The following is an 18,695-nucleotide window of genomic DNA, read 5'->3' as shown; positions in this document are numbered from 1 at the left end:
AACACTGTTTAAAACACTGTTTAAAACATGTTTAAAACAAAGTGTTTTAAAACACATCTTGTTTTAACTCCAACCTTAGTGACAGGCCACTTTTTGCGGCAAAACAAAATTGTGTATGGTTTCGTATTCAGATTATAGAGCTCGCGAAGATACAAATTATCACGTAGGCACGCCAGCGTAACCACCGTCAACCAATCATTGCGCTTCAATTCTACAGTCCCCACGATCTTCGTAAACAGTCTCAACTAAAGCTAAATCACGATAAGCCGCTGTCTTTAAGACGGTTAGGTGGCAATCAGCCGTGTAACCGCGTCTTGTCCTCGGAATTACCAACGGAATATAGTAATTCCTGTCGGCAATGAAGAGATTATGAAAACAAGAAAATGGTGAATTCGGAAATACTTTTTATCCTCCTATACTTTGTATCCCCGTCCATATAAGACTGGATGGGTAGTTATTCGAGTCAGTGTATAGGCCTGTAGCATACAGGGTACAGTTCCAAGCATTACAGTACACTCTTATATCGAAGTCGATATGAAACTCTCCTAATTTTATAATTACCAGATCCACATAATCGTAAGAGTGAAGTGCAGAATGACTTACGGATTGCGAATCATCACTACCGCGGTAAGTAGCCTATGCGACTTTTCAGCAGTGAAAATCTCGAAATAAACCGACGCGCCTCAACTGCAATTAGCTAATAGTCATCGTCTCTGTATATTCTAGACCAGTGGTTGTCAAACTGAGGGGGGCGTGAGAGCATTTGAAGAGGCGCGAATCTCCGGTCAGCTGAAAAAAATTTCGCGCTCCGCGTCATTTACCTCCTATTCATAGTTATTGCTCTATGTATAGTCTGAATTTCATATTTGACGATTCCTCATCAACAGTCATAACTAGGGCAAGTTTTTAATGCAGTCAAATCCGTGGAAAGTTGCATATATATTTCCCAAAAGTTGCAGTAAAAAGTTGCATTTATTTCTCACAAAATTACACTAAAAGTTGCATTTATGGACAAGTTCCTTTAAATTTTTAGGGTATGAAATACTCGAATCGATCCGCATGCAAAGGAACTATAGCAAGACTCGGTGTTGGCGACTTCAACAAAATCAATAGCCTGAAAAAATTGACCCAGTGAGAATATAGTTTTCGGCGGTGTAACCTGATTCACGTCAAATCAGAAAGGACCTGAAATTTAAACGACAGTGAAATAATCAAGCGATCTATTTACATATAGTGCGGAATATTTCCGGTAAAAGGTTGGTAGCATGAAAAATCGAAAAAGAAACTTGCGCAAAGTTGCTAGAAAAAGTGGAGAGAAGTTGCTGAAAGTTACCATATAAGACTCCTTCAAACAGCTTAAAACACCATATACTTCGTAACTTCTGAGTATTTATGAAGCTGCCAGAATCTGTAAAAAATTGCAAAAGTTGCAAAAACTTGCCCTAGTCATAACCTTCCATGCCATCAAACTATCGGTTGGGATTGCTAGTATTCTGGTTACATTTTGTGAAATGACGATAATGGCGCGAAATTTTCAACTATCATAAAGGGGAATATGTCTAAAAAAAGTTTAAGAACCACTGTTTTAGACCATTATTGAAATAGTATAAACGACTATATATAGGTTTTAATATTAGTCCGAAAGAAATGCCCGTTGATCATACTCATAAATGAGGAGGAATACTGTAGGGATTTTAAATGGTTTTACTAAAGACGTGTCTCTCGTAGTGCAAATGCTGTTAGTCACCCCACCCAGAAACTTTGAGGACTCCCATGCGAAACCGCAGCTGGCCTTCAATGTGGGAACTCATCACGTGGAAATGAGTCAATATTAAACTTTGTTGGGCCCGAATTCTACCATGCCATGGACATTGTAGTGATGCAACATTTACGCACCGGCATTTAAATATCATGGAATTATGAATTGGTAAGGTACAAGGTCAATCCCACTTGGAAATTAGAATTAATATGGCAATTGTGTTCGTTCGAGCTCACCCGAGAGGGAGTTTCTTTAAAAAAAAAGCACTGCTTTCATATCTTTTACACCTTAGAATCGATGTTAAAAATCATTGATGTTACACACCGCCCCCACTATGAGCATCAGATATTAATACATAAGTACTGATCCAGACAGCGTGCACAGTAGACGTCCAATTGCCAGACTATAATGAATAAACATCACGTGTGGATATGATATGCATATTCACTGCCTTTAGGCAGTAACTCTAGCTTGATAATTAAACATACTATGATATAGCAGACTACAAACCCTATACATTCGCATTACAAGTGAATGTTAATTTCTATATATTGCAGGGTGCAACTTCACGCCCTGATACTCGCGCAAGCCTGGGTAGATATATTTGAACGGTTAAAGTTTCTGCTGGCATGCAAGAAAATTAATTGAGCAGAAAGATTGGATCACCATAAAAAGCCATAGACGTTCTCCGGTCCTACTGTCTCATACCTCTGATGTCTTGTGTATTAGAATGTGTCGTTGCCAGTGATTACGTTCACGTTACGTGTGGGAATTTGCCTAATTCAGATAATATCAGACGATCCTTAATCCTTAATCGAATCGAAGTTCCAATATGGCATCCTTTGCTGTTGGGGGCTGCCATTAAAACTGCACTCGAGCCACTGCAAAAACTATAACATAAGGTACTCCGTATCCCAGCTAGAGCCCAACTGGGACCTGTTTGTCCATCCAACAAGTCGCTGCTGAAGAGATTCGGTGTCCTAAACAGATAAGATATGCGGAAAATAGAAATCGCAAAGTTTATGTATTAGTTCCACTGCGGTCGTTCCCCCGAATACTTCAATGACTTTTTTGACCTCGGAATCAAAAGCGCACAAGTACAACACACGCGCGTCCAAGTCGTCCAAATATCATTTGATCGACCGGAAAGATCATCGCTCCATCAAATATGCCGGACCTGATGTGTGGAACAGTATCCCGCCGGCTATCCGGCAGTCGACGAGCATGTCCACATTCAAGACGAAATACAAGCAATTACTACTACATGAATACAAGTCCATCCTCAAGATTACCGGACCACGACTGACCTATCTGTCTCGCCTTCCAGGACATGCGACCCCATTTTTGTCGCTTGCTTTTTTCTATACTATCTTCATTACTTTTCATTCAGTGTGCATGCCTCCTCTTTACATCGCCTAGGCCAAGGTGGGTGTCCGATTTCATAGACTACTCCAAGTCGCGTCGACATGTTCCTATCTTTCATTGTATCGCATTTTTGTAGTGTATTGAACTGATAAAATTGCTAATAAACCAATGATGATGATGATCAGTTTGTATATTGGCAGACTATCAGCCTGATTTTATTTTCAAGTTGGTAGGCTGCGTTCCGTTACATGTGCTGTCATTACAGAATTGCGTCATAATATCCCGATCACTGATCTTTTTCAGGTCGTTCTGTATTTTGCGTGCGAAGGGACCTTCTCAGCTCATGTTCTCACACGTGCGTAAAGCGAAACATGATATCTGTCACCATCATTGACCAGGAAAGGCTGAGAAACTATCTCTCAGGGAAATGATAAATTCTCACCCCTATCGCTACCGCTGTCGATGAGTCTCCTCTTACCGGCAAATACCCATTTCCAGGTGAAAAGAGCTGTTCCCGTAGATGTTATGAATATGTTGCAGGCAACGACGCGGAGTGCTACTGCGATTGGAAATGTTCGAGATTAGGCGACTGCTGCGCCGATTTTGTGGAGCTGTGCGCGAACTCAAGTATGTGATGAATTATAATTATTGTTTAGCATCTCTGCAATGCAGCCCTGACTCTGGAGATGGCGTAAATGTTTAATTGCTTCGCCTCTAGCTCCGGAGCTTCTTCATATCACTGCTCCGGTTCCGGGTCCTATTCCATTAAAAAATTAAGTGAAAGCTATCAAAAGGGTCGGTCAGTAGTCAGTATCATCGGTTGCAGCTATGAACATGTAGCTTTTCTGGTGCCATATACACCGCAACGTTGCTGTATAATTAAAAAATGTAGCCTCAAGAGGCAACAAGTCCTAATTTCTATGAACTGTTGCTGTTAAGTCACGTGAATTCCGCCAATAGCAGCAGAATATCATCTTATGAAATACATCGGCGGAACCGGAGCTATTTTTTATACAACCGGCTCCGAGTCCTGTTCCGGCTCCGTTTAAATTGAACGTAAAGTTCCGGCTCCAGCTCCGATGAAAATGCACTGCTCCGGGACTTCGGTCTTTTCTCTGGATCTGGCTCCAAAACCCTGGATGCAACTATAGTACGGGTGCTGTTTGCGCAATAAGACGTGCGATAATTCGTCGCATCATGGTGACACATTTCTCACGTGGTTGCGTCTGTGTAGATTGGCGTACATTGTTGCGAAAACCTTGGTGACCAAAAGATATCGACCTCACGAGTTTTCGCTTCATAACCCTTTGTGAAATTTCTGTCCGGCATAACGTCGCTGTTGCATGTCTTCGACCGATCATGCCAGGAATTTAAAATAGTTGTGAACAGAAATTTTGAAGGAACTTAGTCCTATGAAACATGATGATGGTTTCATTGCGTTAATAGGCGGACGAAAAGAAGCGATGATGCGTGACTTCGATACCACAGATATTGATTTTATGCAATCGGACTCTCGGGCCTCGGGGGAAAATAGTTTAGCTGGAGTTCGAATATATTGACTTTCTGATGAAAATGCCTGGTGCCAAAAGTTTTTTCACATCATCCACTTTAACATAGTGAGAACGCAGTGCCCTCGGCCTCACTGCAGGTGATAACCTTTGTTTGTCATCTGCTTCCTTTATATCTCATTTTCCTGCGCCGCCGCTTGGCAGTGCAATCGGCACCGCGTTTGAGAACCACACACAGCGTTTGAGAATAACATGCACCTGTGCTTGTAATTTGGGTTGCGTGTAGGTATATAGAGCAGTGGTCTGGAACCTATGGCTCGCGAGCCACAACTGGCTCTTTTGGGTGTAAGATATGACTCTTTGCCAAATACCTATTTTTGTACTGAATTGATCAATATTGCAGCAACTTGTTAGTAAATTTTCATCACGGCCGTGATAATTATTCTCGTAACAGTATAAACATGTCTTTGAGAGGTAAAGACAATGCCGTCTTCAGGTTTAGGGGCTAGGCTTAGCGCTCGAGAATTCGACGTACCCGACTCGAAATCTTGGATTGCACGATACGTTGATTGATCAAAGAGAATAGCAGTCATGGAGATGCCCACATGACAACGTAGTTTTCTAATACGCATTGTCTTCCTGATCTACGGCTCGAAATGAACTGTCGTGGACGTGACTTTCACAATTACAAACTGGAATTACAAACAACATCATAGCTATTCACGTTCTTGATTGGTTAAGTAGCTCTGTATAGTACCGGCGATAAAATGTAGGGTGTAGACGTGTAGCAGCAATGCTATATGTTACCGCCGAATACTTTGAGAATTGAGAAGTCGATCATTAGATTTTCGGAATCAGTGCGACAGTTACATTCGATGGAGTTTTAGATATCCCTGCATTCGGATGATATCAGTTACAATAAATCGTAAGCTATTCATGATGAATGGCGTTGTCAATGATGAGCTCGACTCGTCTGTGCGTTACCTCTCGTTTCGCGTTTTATTTTCGAACAATAATTAGGCAAATTGTGCGATTTTAAGATAAAAATGTTCAAAATGTTGTCATTCATGAACATGAACATCGATAGAAAATACCAATAGTAATTGAAGGTGTCACAATTTTCGTTCGCTCATCCTTATGACAGGTGAGGTACTGCCTCCCTTGCTCCCCTACCCTAACCTACGTTCACGTAACTCTAGTGTCGCATGCTTAAATACGGCATCCAGCATGATTAGTACGAGTTTTGACAGAGAAAATGTGGCGCACACGACGAATCCCGTGTAGTGAGTTCGAATTAGTGATACCATTACGTCACGAATTCTCGATTGTGACGTAACAGTTGATTGGCATGTATGACTCTTGGGGAAATAAAATAGAAAAAAATGTGGCCAATATGGTTCTTCAGACAAAAAAGGTTCCCGACCCCTGGTATGGAAGAAGATGATTGCTTGCTAGTAACAAGAATTTGCCGGTAAACTTCCCATGTGAAGCTGTACGTTATGTGGGTGAAACTTATTTCTTCATCCTTAATATTTCGACATTCAGTTTTGTTCCAGCAGATATAGCCTACCGGTAGAAGATATCCTCGCTGTAATTTACTGTTCATATAAAAACAGGCAGTTGTGAAAATCGTTGCTTTGAACGATACGATAGTTCGAAACCGTGTCGCTGCGATGAAAATTGTACCGAATACGACAATTGCTGCGAAGATTTTCAACAAAAATGCCCAAAGTGTAAGTATATGAACATGAACATTGAGCATAAGCGGATCGGTGTGTTGGTATGCTTGGTGTAGTTGTGGCATTTTAAATAGTTTGTTTAGGTACGAATAGCAGCGATCTTCATTACGAGATAAGTATTTTCTGATTCGGTAGTAGCATGACATGGTGGAACAATATCAGGATGTTTATTCGGGCTCCAGTTAAACTGATACCAAGCGTATTATATAACACTAAAATTCGCACAACTCTACATGTATACATGTGTACAAGTACTTCCTCGATTGCTGAGGATGGAACGGCAAAGACGACTTCACGTGTGGGATCATACCACTTTTACCTCGAGTCGCAAGTCCCTTCGAGGCAATCCAAATTTTGATTGAAGTCAAGTCACTTCAAAATTACCGATATTAAGTCAATTTCAAGTCGCCAAATATTTCTAGTATATATATGCCGCTTCAGCAAGTGTGCTAATGTATATGCACATTGCACAATTTGCACATCTATGTAAGCTAGCGCGAGACTTGATCAAATTCGTTAAACTTGGTGCGATCCCATTTCAAAACTATTAGCACGAAATGAGTCACGGGTCAGTAATGCAAGTTGTTGAGAATGCTACTCATTCGGTATACTCCATGCTACATAGGCTACTGTAACAGTATAATTCAATGGAAGCGACGTTCATGAAATGCTTTAATTATTTGAGAATACCATATAGACAGCGCTAAATTTAAATGTTTTAACCCTAGCTTAATCCTAACTCTAACGTGAACGCACATGCACGCTTGTCGTATGCTCATATGTGCATTGTGCACACTGCACATACCGTCCGAAATAGCGTGCAAACTATATGGTTAAAACTATCACCCGTTATTGGTGCTCCTTCTCATAACCTATATGCAGTCATGATACAGCCCTCAATTCAATCAGACATGTGATACACGGATATACAACTTTCGGAGCCTCAGTTAGTTCCACTCCAACAGTACTTATTGTGTATGTTCATGAGTAGTTGTAGCGATCCAGTCAAGTAGCGTATGACGACGACAATTGAGGACATCGTGTAGCTCAGTGGTTCCCAACCTTTTTCCACTCATCGCCCCCTTTTCAAGCTCAACGCCGATCATCGCCCCCCAGATTTTGTGAACCGAAAAATCGGTATACAAACTGTAATCATCGACGGGTTGACTAAAAAAAAAAGTTCAACTTTTCAGCTCGATGTCGAATTTTACACTTTTGCAACTAAATTTCCGTGGGTTGACTAAAAAAAAGGTCATTTCTCCGACTATAGCCGTTTTAACGCGTCATCGCCCCCTTCGTCATTTTCGCCCCCCTAGGCCGCCAAATCGCCCACGATGTGAACCACTGGTGTAGCTGTTGTGTCTGCGAATTAGCTGCTGATGGAATTGAATTGCTCACATCGAAAATGTGAATAAAAATATAATTCAATAACGGAGGATTAGTATTCATATTCATGGTGGGTGAACTTCTCTGTGAGGTTGAGAAGTTCGGAATGCTTTGCGGCGTAGAGTATTGAATGACTTGAAAATGGACGCGAAAAAAATAAAATAAAACATGAGTCAAGTCAAGTCATTATAAGCCAGTGTTTCTAGTTAAGTTTATTTATTATTACTATTAATAATTATTAATATCATGTTATGGTGCTTATAATCCCGAAGTTTTTTGATATGTACCTCCCAATTCGATACGATAACCCCCACAATCCATTTTCTAATTGAAGTGAGCTGTTCTGGAAGATGCTTTGAAGAGGAAACAGCTGATGAAAGGCAGTGCTATTGTGATGAAAAATGCTCACGTCTGAACAACTGTTGCTTTGATTACGTGGGGAAATGCGTGAACGAAAGTAAGGAAATGGAATGAAGGTGTGCCAACGTGGAGTTGAAGTGATTTCAAAACTCCGTTTCTCTATTACCCGCAATACCCCCCTCGTGATATAAAACAGCTCTTAACATTACTACAGTACATAGGGTTAAATGTGGGGTTGCATTTAAAACAAATATATATTCAAAACAAACATGTTTAAGACAAAGCCCTTGTTTAAAACATGTTTTTATTGTTTTCTAAGCCATGAAGTCACGAATATTCAATCGTTGCGCCATAGGGGATTGACATTGACAGTTGAAAATATAGGGTAAATATAGCTCCTTTGACGAAATAGGCTTCCAACCCCTGTCATATACAGACCCAAAAGATCTTTAACCAGGACTCCATTGTCAGGCAGCATTTTTACGGTCGGCGGTCATCATCATCATAACTAGGGATGGTGTGAACGTGAGGTTCACGTTCGCGCTCTGTGCGTGAACCTCACATATTTAGAGGTTCGCGTTCACAAACGAACCTTGGTAGGTTCTGCACTGTGAACCTTTTTCATAGATTACAATGTTCACGTCATTATAATAACATCTTTGGTTGAAATTTATTGCATTTTAACTGCGGGCCACTCCATGCATGGCGTTGGAAGCATAAAAAATCAACACTAAACGAGCATGCCCCTTGACAATCTCAAAACTTTCTTTTGCTTTGTTACAAAAGTTTGCTCGAAATATCCCGCTTTCCGTTCGTGAATATTTAGTGACTCTCTGCTATGAGCTTGACCCGCAATCACACAACACCAAGAGCGACGCTACATGTAGATAGTCAGCGAATGGTGCTTATTTAACCAATCAATGGCATTCATATCGTTGTCTAATGTAAAATATCTAGCACCCGTACGGGGTCAATCTCGATTTCATATGTTTATTACATCATAAAAATCAAACCCGTGCGATTGAGGTGGTGGCTACTGCTGTATAACTTGTTATTGGGGTGATATCGATATCAAGTATAAAAATCCGTTTCCAATCTGCTCAATATCAACGCAGTCTGGCCTTGGCCGTTAACGCGTAAGCATATATTCCCTTGGAATTTCTCGTCGAAATTGTTGGCTAAGCGACGAAAGATATTGATTGTATGGGATTATTATATCATTAGATTGCCTCAGTTGATACATTTGGCGACATTTAAAAAGTCAGTATGTATTTCGACGTTGTGGCATTATGTGGTCCTAGTCGTCGCTAGGTATCGCGTACACTGCACAGTGCACATCATGCTATAACTTCACTGAAATGTATATAGGGTTGGAATTAGCAATATGACGTCACGTGACGTCAGGAGGTTCACGTTCGCGTTCACGCAGAACCTTCAAAAAAGTTCGCGTTCACACGAACCTGAACCTTTCAGAGGTTCACACCATCCCTAATCATAACCTTCATTACGTACCGATGATCCGTATCAACGTACTATAGCTGTTGAACCGGCTATTCCAAGGGTTTCAACCATTCCATATGGTACACGGTTGCTATACATCGGGTGTAAATCGTCCGTAGGCTAATACAGCATGTTTTTTGCAAAGTATTTACACAATTACGGAATAGTTATACAACTTAAAAAAAACATCATATAGTTTTTTTCAAAAAGGTCTTTGTTTAAAACACTGGTTGAAACATGTTTAAAACAAAGTGCTTTAAACAATCATTCGTTTTAAATGTAACCCTACCTTTATTATGCAGGATGGCGTGTACGGGTCACATCATTGATCTCTATATGAGAATTTAACATTTGCATACCCTGTTCAGTTAGTAAAGTTTCTCAAAACTCGTGCCAACTGAATATACGTGGAAAACTGCAGACATGACGTCTTAGGTAATGATACGAACCCTCTTTCTCGACTACGTGAAAACGTGTCGGTGTAATGATACGAACCCTTAGGCCTTATGTAACCCCTAGGTCTTAGGTTATGATACGAACCTACTTTCTCATATATACGTGAAAACGTGTCGGTGTAATGATGGTACCATGCGCACATAGTCATAATTGGAACTTAATGTTATAATAACATTTCAAGAAAACTATCATTAACTTGAAACTTAACAGCCTAATTCGAATTCGGTGGTGGCACAATTTTCGTATACGTCAAGAAGGTTGAAGTTTGATCCCACAGTTTCGGACTTATTTAGCTGGCTTACGCCGATCCACATTACCAGCAATAAGTGAGACTAACGATTTAAACTGGGTGAAAATTTTTTTCCCATTTCCTTGACGAATTGAACAACCTAGTGACGTTGGCAAAAATCCTGAATGAATATTGAATTTACACCAATAACAGGCCGATGCGAAAGTCGCTGCTACGGACATTATGACAGCTCGAAGCCGTGTCAATGCGATGAGAAATGTTTTCACTACGGCAACTGTTGCGAAGACTACCAAGATAACTGTCGGAAACGTGAGTGATACAGCGCTCGATTTCACCATACCCATGTTCGACAAGCGTATACCTGCAGTCTCTTGAACACAGAACATTAGGGCTGTTCGAAAATTTATCTGGCCACTTGATAAAATTGTCAGGTTACCTAAATAATGCTGCACACCAATTTTAGCTCAATTCCAACCTATAGTGGCATTGCTATGAGAGAAAAGGTTTGGATTTACTTAATAAGTAAATAAAGTAAATATTTTTTTTTCAAATTCTACTGGTTACCGCACGAAATTGTCTGAAAAAACGATGCACAACAAATTTGAGTGAATTCGAACAAATAGAAACGAAGTTATTGATGTTCAAAATTTGAGCTTTCTAAACTTAGTATTTACGGTGGGTAGACGTATAATAAATAACACTGGGCAATAATTTTGAACGAAAAATTTGTTGACTTTGATTTTGCACTTGATTTAGGCTAATTTTGGCCTGCTCATATCGAAAATGCCGCTGGTTTTCTTCTATCACGTCCAGTTTTTGCTTTACGATATATGCCTAAAATATGCAAATTTTCACGAATTTAGCCATATTACTTTATCCGTACTATAAAAAAATCTACACTTCTACCATATAATAAGTTATATTGCCAAGGGTCTCAATTGAATTATTAAGAGGAAAGGTGCTGGTATCGATCTAGACCGATTCTTACACCCATGTTTGGTTAGAGGATGCAACCATCCGAGGATATTTTACACACATATTTGATGCAAACTGCAGGATATGGCAAGAAAAATAAACATTACATTTACTATCAGCTATTCGTCCAATGCCCCATTCAGCTTATCCAATGTAACTTGAAACTGCTATACGCTCGATAATTTGGATCAAGATGAAGATCTTAGGGATATCAGGCCTAATGATGAAGATTTTCAAATCGAAGATGATTCACTACGTAGAGTAGTCCATGAAAACAATTTATTGATCTGACATAAGCTTCGGGACTTGGAATAAAAATTTTCGGAACTTTTACCCTCCTTACGAAGTGTGAAAAGATTTTTTGGAAAGGTAGAGAAGGTATCTCACTTTCGATCAGGAGAATCAGCCTTTTCATCGTAGGACTATACTTTCGGTAGCTTTGTGTATTGCCGTGATACTGGCATTGGCATGATACTATTACCATGGATTACTGGAGGAGTTAGGAATCCCGATTTACAACTCAAGTGAATGGCAAATGACTATAGGTAGCTCAAGACGAATCCTAAAGTGTGGCATTCTCCAAAATGACAACGTCTTAGGTGCAGTAACAATTGCCCAATGCACATTCAGTTAATCTTCGTGAATAATACCGAAACATTGAGAACAATACATAAGCATTGAAATATTGCAATATCAGAAGCACGATTTTATCATATGTGTCAGGTTTGAAATATTGTATTTCTTAGTGGCCAGACAATAAGGATGCACAGCACATGTGACCCTGATACACATGTGTCACTGCCACCTGTTTATGTCGGACAGCAGAACTTCACAAAAAAACATAAATATCTTAATAATTTCCCTGAAAACCTTGACATAGTCAGAGATGGACAAGGAAAAAATGTTCCCCAACATCTGAATATGATGGGGGTAAGATATTAGAGTCGATTGGAGCTTGCGCATGTTAGCTGACTATTGCTCGAGTATCAAACTAGGCAACCTACAGAATTATGGGTTATTAGCGTGAATTTGGACCCACAATTTTTTATCTGTCCTGTAGAGGGTAGATGCAATATCAGTTTAAATCAGTCAAATAAAGCAGTCCAAATGTTTATTTGAAGTCTATTTATTCACTTTCGACTGCGTGTGGTTTTTGAAACGTTTTAAACAATAAGCACAAAATATTAAAAGTAGTGCTATTATGTGGGTTTAGAGACAATGTGGGGGGTGTCTAACCCAAAAACGTGACGTAATAGAGAAAAACGGAAGTTATTATTGAATTCAGCGCCCAAAAGATAGTCAAAATCAATTGTCGGATCAAAGTCAACAAAAATTGTGTTGACCAGTGTAATTGAAGAATTTACTTCCGTAAATACTATTTTTCCAAATCCAAAATTTTGTACTCAAATAACTTTTCTTGTGCTTATTGGAATTGAGCCAATTTTTTTGTGCATCGTGTTTTCGGACAACCTAACAATTTCATGGGGGTGGCAAGCAGAATGAAATTGAAAAATTCTAATAATATTATTAAATATATATCCAAAACATTTTTCTCTTATAGCAATGTGCTGTTCAGTGTTCAGAGTTCTTTTAGGTAATCTAACAATTTTATCGAGTAGCCAGCACAATTTTGAAAAGTCATTTTTCGAACATCCATACTGACCATACTATATCCTTTTCAGCGTCGTGTTCCAGACATTGTTCCCGATCAAAGCGAATGGAAGGTTCTGCAGGACTTGCATGCTACTGCGATGACAAATGCTCCCAGTTTGGTAACTGTTGTGATGATTTTGTGAACATGTGTACAGGTGAGTTTCACTGCTCACCTAAAATCCATAGTTCATGACACGCATAACATAACATAACATGACATGGTTGAGATATATTTTTGATCTGAACAAGTCACACACAATAAACAATGCGATAAGACACAATGCGATGTGATGAACAGATAGAAGGATGTCGAACGACACGCATCAGCAGCGATCCTTTACTCTAACATCCACCTCGGCCTAGAGTGCCCGATGTCACAGTCCTTTTTCGATGTTGATCTCTTTGAAGCTGCGGCCCTTTCCACCAGTTCTTTCCATTCATTGTGAGTGCTTTCTTTCGTCGGTCTTTCGCATATGTTCAAACTGGTGTATAATCTAATCACATTATATAAGTTACGCATGCAAACAGTATATATAGATTAGTATAGTTGACACTGGAATAAAGCTTGACGATAACGGTGAATCCACTCTGTAAGCACTTTTGTTTTTCGCATATAGTGAATTTGGAATTTCACTTCAAGTTATGTCAAGCGGCATTGGACAAGCCTTTCCCATCTTATATTTCGCAATTGAAATAAGTGAAATGTACTTGGTGTGCCGGCCGGAAAGTTGACGCGAGCCGGCGGTCGAGATCCACTTATAGGTTAGAGCCAGATTATGAGCCCCGATTAGCGTTTCGGGGTAGATTTATTCATTTCTGCAGCTGCAAATAATATTTCTACCTGTGGTTCGAAATGGTTCGAAATTGTTATAATATACTACGATAAGAATTCTCGCTCCGGCCACATTGTAATGAGTGATATCCCTCGAAAATGAATGAAACCAGACTTCCTCTGATTCGTGGCTACTACTCCGGCGATATGTTACACATACTAGAGGACAAACATGAAGCCAAAAACGTTTTCCAGTCGTATACTCTTATCGAGCGAAGCGAAAAAAATAGCTCGAATTCCAAAATATTCAATCTGGATACTTGTTGATCAACAGATAAGCAGGGCTATAAGAATTCAATACATATTCAGCAATAAAACTGCAAATACCGAAAAGTATGTACAATGTACTGCGTACGCGATGAGATTACCATAAGGTCTTTGTTAATTGAAGTAAGCTGTTCTGGAAGATGCTTTGAAGAAGACACTGCTGATGACATTGCGTGCCATTGTGATGAGAAGTGTTCACGTTTGGACAACTGTTGCTTTGACTACGTAGGAAAATGCGTGAACGCAAGTAAGCAAATCTGGTAAAATAGGCTCATTGATTTGTACATTTAGAGACGCCTATAGACTCACTATCTCCTATCATTTGAATCAAAACATATGATGTGAGACACCACTTATGATTGATATAGTCGTATTCTGCAAAACCGTTGCCTAACTGGCGTAATAATATGTCGTTAATTCTCCCCCTACAAATATTTCCCACCCCTCTCAACATTTTGACTTGGTTACTCCTATGAGCATACCGATATACTTATAGTCTCGGTTTATTGATTCTAGAACAGTGGTTCTTAAACTCATTTTACACACGCCCGCCTTGATGATTGTGGAAAGTTTCGCGCCCCCTTATCGCCATCTTAAATAAAACTATTGAAAAGAGCAAGGAGAATGTTTGCGATCCCAACGCATAGTTTGATGTCATTGCGGTTATGACTGTTGACAGACCTCACAATATGAAATTCGGACAATAATTGACAGCTACAGGTAAATTGCGCGGACCGAGAAATTTTTTATAGTTGTATAATAAATAAATAAAATAATCATGTTCAATGGTAGAACGTGTCATATACATATTTTAGCGATCGCGGTGTCTAATACCTTCGATTTCCTGACTTAGGCTTAGGTCAAGCATCCCTGACCAAAATCTGATTCAAAAATCAATGGGCGGCCCCGTTTTACACCACTTCGATTTTAATCCTGATCTCCAAGATCCAAAAAGCATGCTACACATGACATGACCATATCAGGAAATATTTTATTTCTCCATAACGTTACGTCTTACTATACGCTCTGGACAGATGCTTGACTGACAGACAGAAAATCAAAAAGCATTAGATAACACCTGCACGCATTCATCAGTTACTCCTAATTCAGAGATTATTGCCACAGTTTCAGCACATATTAACCTCATTCCTGGTTCAAGAAACTTCATTTATCTCAGGCGGCTTCGTACCTCCTAAAGATGCTTCCACACCCCAATTTGAGAACCACGGTCCTAGAACGTTCGTAAACCAAAATTCTAGTATAAAGTTAACATCTGAAGACAATTGTGATATAACTATCGTATTCGTCAGGAAAGATCCGATTTCACCCCGCAGTTGCGGAATTGTGGGTGTGCATAGCATGGATGCCTATTAACTGCGATAAGTGAGACTAGTATAGGTGAGAATAGTTCTACTAGCTAATCAATTGGTTAGTTAAACAGCGAATTGTCACAATTACATACATCAACTACATTTTTAATGTATTACCATAATTTAAATTCAAACAGGCCGATGCGCAGGTCGCTGCTATGAACCTTATGTCAGCACGAGGCCTTGTCATTGCGATGATACATGCATCCAATACGACAACTGTTGCGAAGACTATCACGAAAGCTGTCAGAAACGTGAGTGATTAGCGCTCGCGCTCATGCCCAGTAATCAAGCTAAACCTGTAGTGAACGTATAACCGTTGTCAGTTCCAAGACTAATTAGAGTCGTCTCGACACTTTCCTATCGGGGCCTACGATAAGTTATCCTAGATCCTGTTCCTATCTATTCATTTTATTTAGTGGTGTTTTGAAATGATGAACATATGTTTCAAAAAAAAATGAACAAGATCGATATCCATTGCAGCGTCGTGCTCCGGGCATTGTTTCACTTGGAAAATAGTCGAAGGATCCGCTGGACTCGCATGTTCCTGCGATCAGAAATGCATCCTGTTGGGAAACTGTTGTGATGATTTTGTGCAGATCTGTACAGGTATGTTATAAATGCAGGCCTATGTTAGGAATGGTGCAAACCCCTGGAATGTTAAGGTGCGTGTGGACGCGAACCTTTTTTAAAGGTTCTGTGTGAACACGAACGTGAACCTATGACGTCACCTAACGTCATATTGCAAATATCAACCCTGCCTTTCAGTGAACGCAAGTTACCTAGCAACGACTCACGCTACATAATGCCACCATAGTGTCCTATATGGTGTCGACACAGGCAAATTTCATGCCTCAGTGAAATTGTATCACGTCACAATTTCCATTTGACTACAGGCAATTTGACGGTCATTTTTGACCGGCTTGCCGAGCATTAAATTTGGTAAAACGGGTATCAATCGAAAGCTGACTCTCCACAGATTACGAAAATATAAATTTTATTGCGCTCGTGGCCCTGGAACTCCCACAATCAGTCTCGAATTTTTCATTGTTATGGAGATTGGCATTGGGACGTAACAATGGTGTCTGGCTCTTTTTCTCTCTCGTTTCGCCAGACAGCATTGTTACGTCCTGAGCGATTCTCTCGTTTCGCCAGACAGCATTGTTGCGTCCCAATGCCAATCTCCGTAACAATGAAAAATTCGAGGCCGATTGTGGGAGTTCCAGGGCCACGAGCGGAATAAAATTTATATTTTCGTAATCAGTGGAGAGTCAGCTTTCGATTGATACCCGTTTTACAAAATTTAATGCTCGGCAAGCCGGTCAAAAATGACCGTCAAATTGCCTGTAGCCAAATGGAAATTGTGACGTGATACAATTTCACTGAGGCGTGAGATTTGCCTGTGTCGACACCATATAGGACACTATGATGCCACAATGCTGAGGTTCTACGCTATCTCGCCACACTGTATTCAAGTAAAAAGCGGATAATTTTGGTGTCGAATGACAGTGATGACCTTTTCTTTCGTCAACCGATTACAAACTCGGAATAAATTTACCAATTATTTCCAGATTTTACTCCGGTATTGTAAGTCTGTGAATTTAGTAAAAGTGTCGTCTTTGCAATTTGCCAAAATATGGTAACCCTAACGTGCGCAGTTCATTTTGTGCGCCAGTATTTTATAGTAACGTAGATGCCTAGTGTATTGTGGTGGAGTTTCGTTTTTATGACTCAATGGAAATTTGATGTCCGACGAAGGCTTGCGCATAAGCGTAAGTGTTCCGCGGCATAGTAAAGGGTAAGAACCACTGCTATATGTGTATCTGATACCGAAACACTTGAATGTGTATGACCCCGGTAACAGAAATGTCTGGTGTATTTTATGTACCGAAAATATAGAATATAATGAAATATTACAGGTCAAATAATCGATCCAGATGCGGAGGATGAATAGGATATCGACGATTACGGAGCAATGTAGATTTACTACCAAAGTGTCGAGTCAATTATGTCATAGTCTACCAAATGTCGATGCAAATGATTGTAAGATGCTCTAATATTGTCGACCATCCAATGTACAGGTCCAGTAAACATGAATGTTCCTTGAAGTCGATTGAATGACATTCTATTTATAGGTTTAACTGTCAGCAAGAGTGTGGGGCAATGTAAGGTTCACCTATAGGGGAGATGTGGTACCGATGGATCACTGGGACCGAAAATACTTTGAAAATTCTCTGTGATAATTCCATGATTACACTCCGCGCACTTTTCTACAATTGCATGCTGGCAAAATCTTTCCTCGCATACAAAAAATTTCGACGTGCGCGCGCTATGGGGTCTTTGAGAGATGTTTTTTTGTTTTGGGGGGTGTAAACTAAATTTCGATCGACACATACATTTTTCTTTGTAACCTTCAAACCAGCAATCATTTTTAATGTGAAGTGTAGGGCTTGTATCAGGCTATATAATGACACCTATTATTTTTTTCAATACCTTCCTTGAGTGGAATTTTTCTCGATTCATTTACAAAACTCGTAGGGTGGGGACCGATGATACAATAACCAAATCAAGCAAAATAATCCAGCATATTAATCATCCAACAACTGAAACATGCTCACGTACAGAAACTCTTTATGTAATAATTGCATATGATGTTTTATCGCTATAACGAGGTATTTGGATGTCACACTGTCGATTTTCGGGCAATATGTATGTATCCTCAAATTTATAAGTTCGAGCCTAAATCGAAACGTGATTTTATGGCAACATTTGAGTTATTATTTATTCTATTTATGACGGTTGCGACCAAACATTCTTCTTAGGCTTACTGTAGCTTAGATTAAAATACTGATCAAGAAATCTGAGTTTTTGAGAGTATGTCTCATAGGTCCCTGGGTCGTGTGCCATTGGACCCACCGGGTGGGGACCGACGACACGTTCGAGCAACAAATTTTGAACGTCCATAAATATTTTTTGGAAATACGGATATTCATGTATATGTGCGCGATAGGTAGAGCTTGTATCAAAGTGCTGAGCCAGCAAAAGATCTGCTGTTTTCGGCTGAACATTTCGGGGCCAGCGATCATTTTCCAATTTTTGATCCGGCGGTACCACATCTCCCCTACATCGCGTGATTGGTGTGAACGACGTTTGTAAACTTGACAGTTATGTTCGGTAATGGTCAGACATATGTTGAATGAGTGTAGCAGTGTAGCCAGATTTAATTGAATACAAACGACAATCAGAATCACAGTGACCATGATCACCGTACACAT

At 39.9% G+C, this 18,695-nt stretch overlaps 1 protein-coding gene across 2 annotated transcripts; it reads left to right on the top strand.

Annotated features, from left to right (window-relative positions):
- The first annotated feature begins 464 nt into the window (after positions 1 to 464).
- LOC145457160 (uncharacterized) lies at positions 465 to 17,533 on the top strand. 2 transcript variants are annotated; one of them, XM_080335330.1, is made up of 11 exons: positions 466 to 627; positions 3,428 to 3,479; positions 3,623 to 3,751; positions 6,249 to 6,365; positions 8,092 to 8,214; positions 10,516 to 10,632; positions 12,981 to 13,106; positions 14,175 to 14,297; positions 15,558 to 15,674; positions 15,904 to 16,029; positions 17,340 to 17,533. In XM_080335330.1, exons 1-11 carry the CDS (start codon positions 595 to 597, stop codon positions 17,372 to 17,374), a joined length of 1,098 nt encoding a protein of 365 aa, XP_080191456.1. In that variant the 5' UTR covers positions 466 to 594; the 3' UTR covers positions 17,375 to 17,533. The 2 variants fall into 2 exon arrangements, with proteins under 2 accessions (XP_080191457.1, XP_080191456.1); XM_080335331.1 differs by lacking the exon at positions 6,249 to 6,365 and having other exon boundaries at positions 465 to 627.
- The last annotated feature ends 1,162 nt before the right edge of the window (positions 17,534 to 18,695 follow it).

The sequence above is a fragment of the Botryllus schlosseri genome, chromosome 15 (assembly GCF_051294905.1).
Source record: "Botryllus schlosseri isolate E-star chromosome 15, Bs_hap1, whole genome shotgun sequence".
NCBI classification, from domain to species: domain Eukaryota; kingdom Metazoa; phylum Chordata; class Ascidiacea; order Stolidobranchia; family Styelidae; genus Botryllus; species Botryllus schlosseri.
Note: the sequence above shows the minus strand (reverse complement) of the source record. Positions and strands in the feature narration are given on the sequence as shown.

Excerpts from the sequence above, each read along its gene's own strand:
- LOC145457160 (XM_080335330.1), top strand. The coding sequence starts at position 595 with ATGACTTACGGATTGCGAATCATCACTACCGCG. Across the intron at positions 3,480-3,622 it reads CTCAGCTCATGTTCTCACAC|GTGAAAAGAGCTGTTCCCGT; the intron begins GTGCGTAAAGCG and ends ACCCATTTCCAG. Across the intron at positions 3,752-6,248 it reads GGAGCTGTGCGCGAACTCAA|GCAGTTGTGAAAATCGTTGC; the intron begins GTATGTGATGAA and ends ATATAAAAACAG.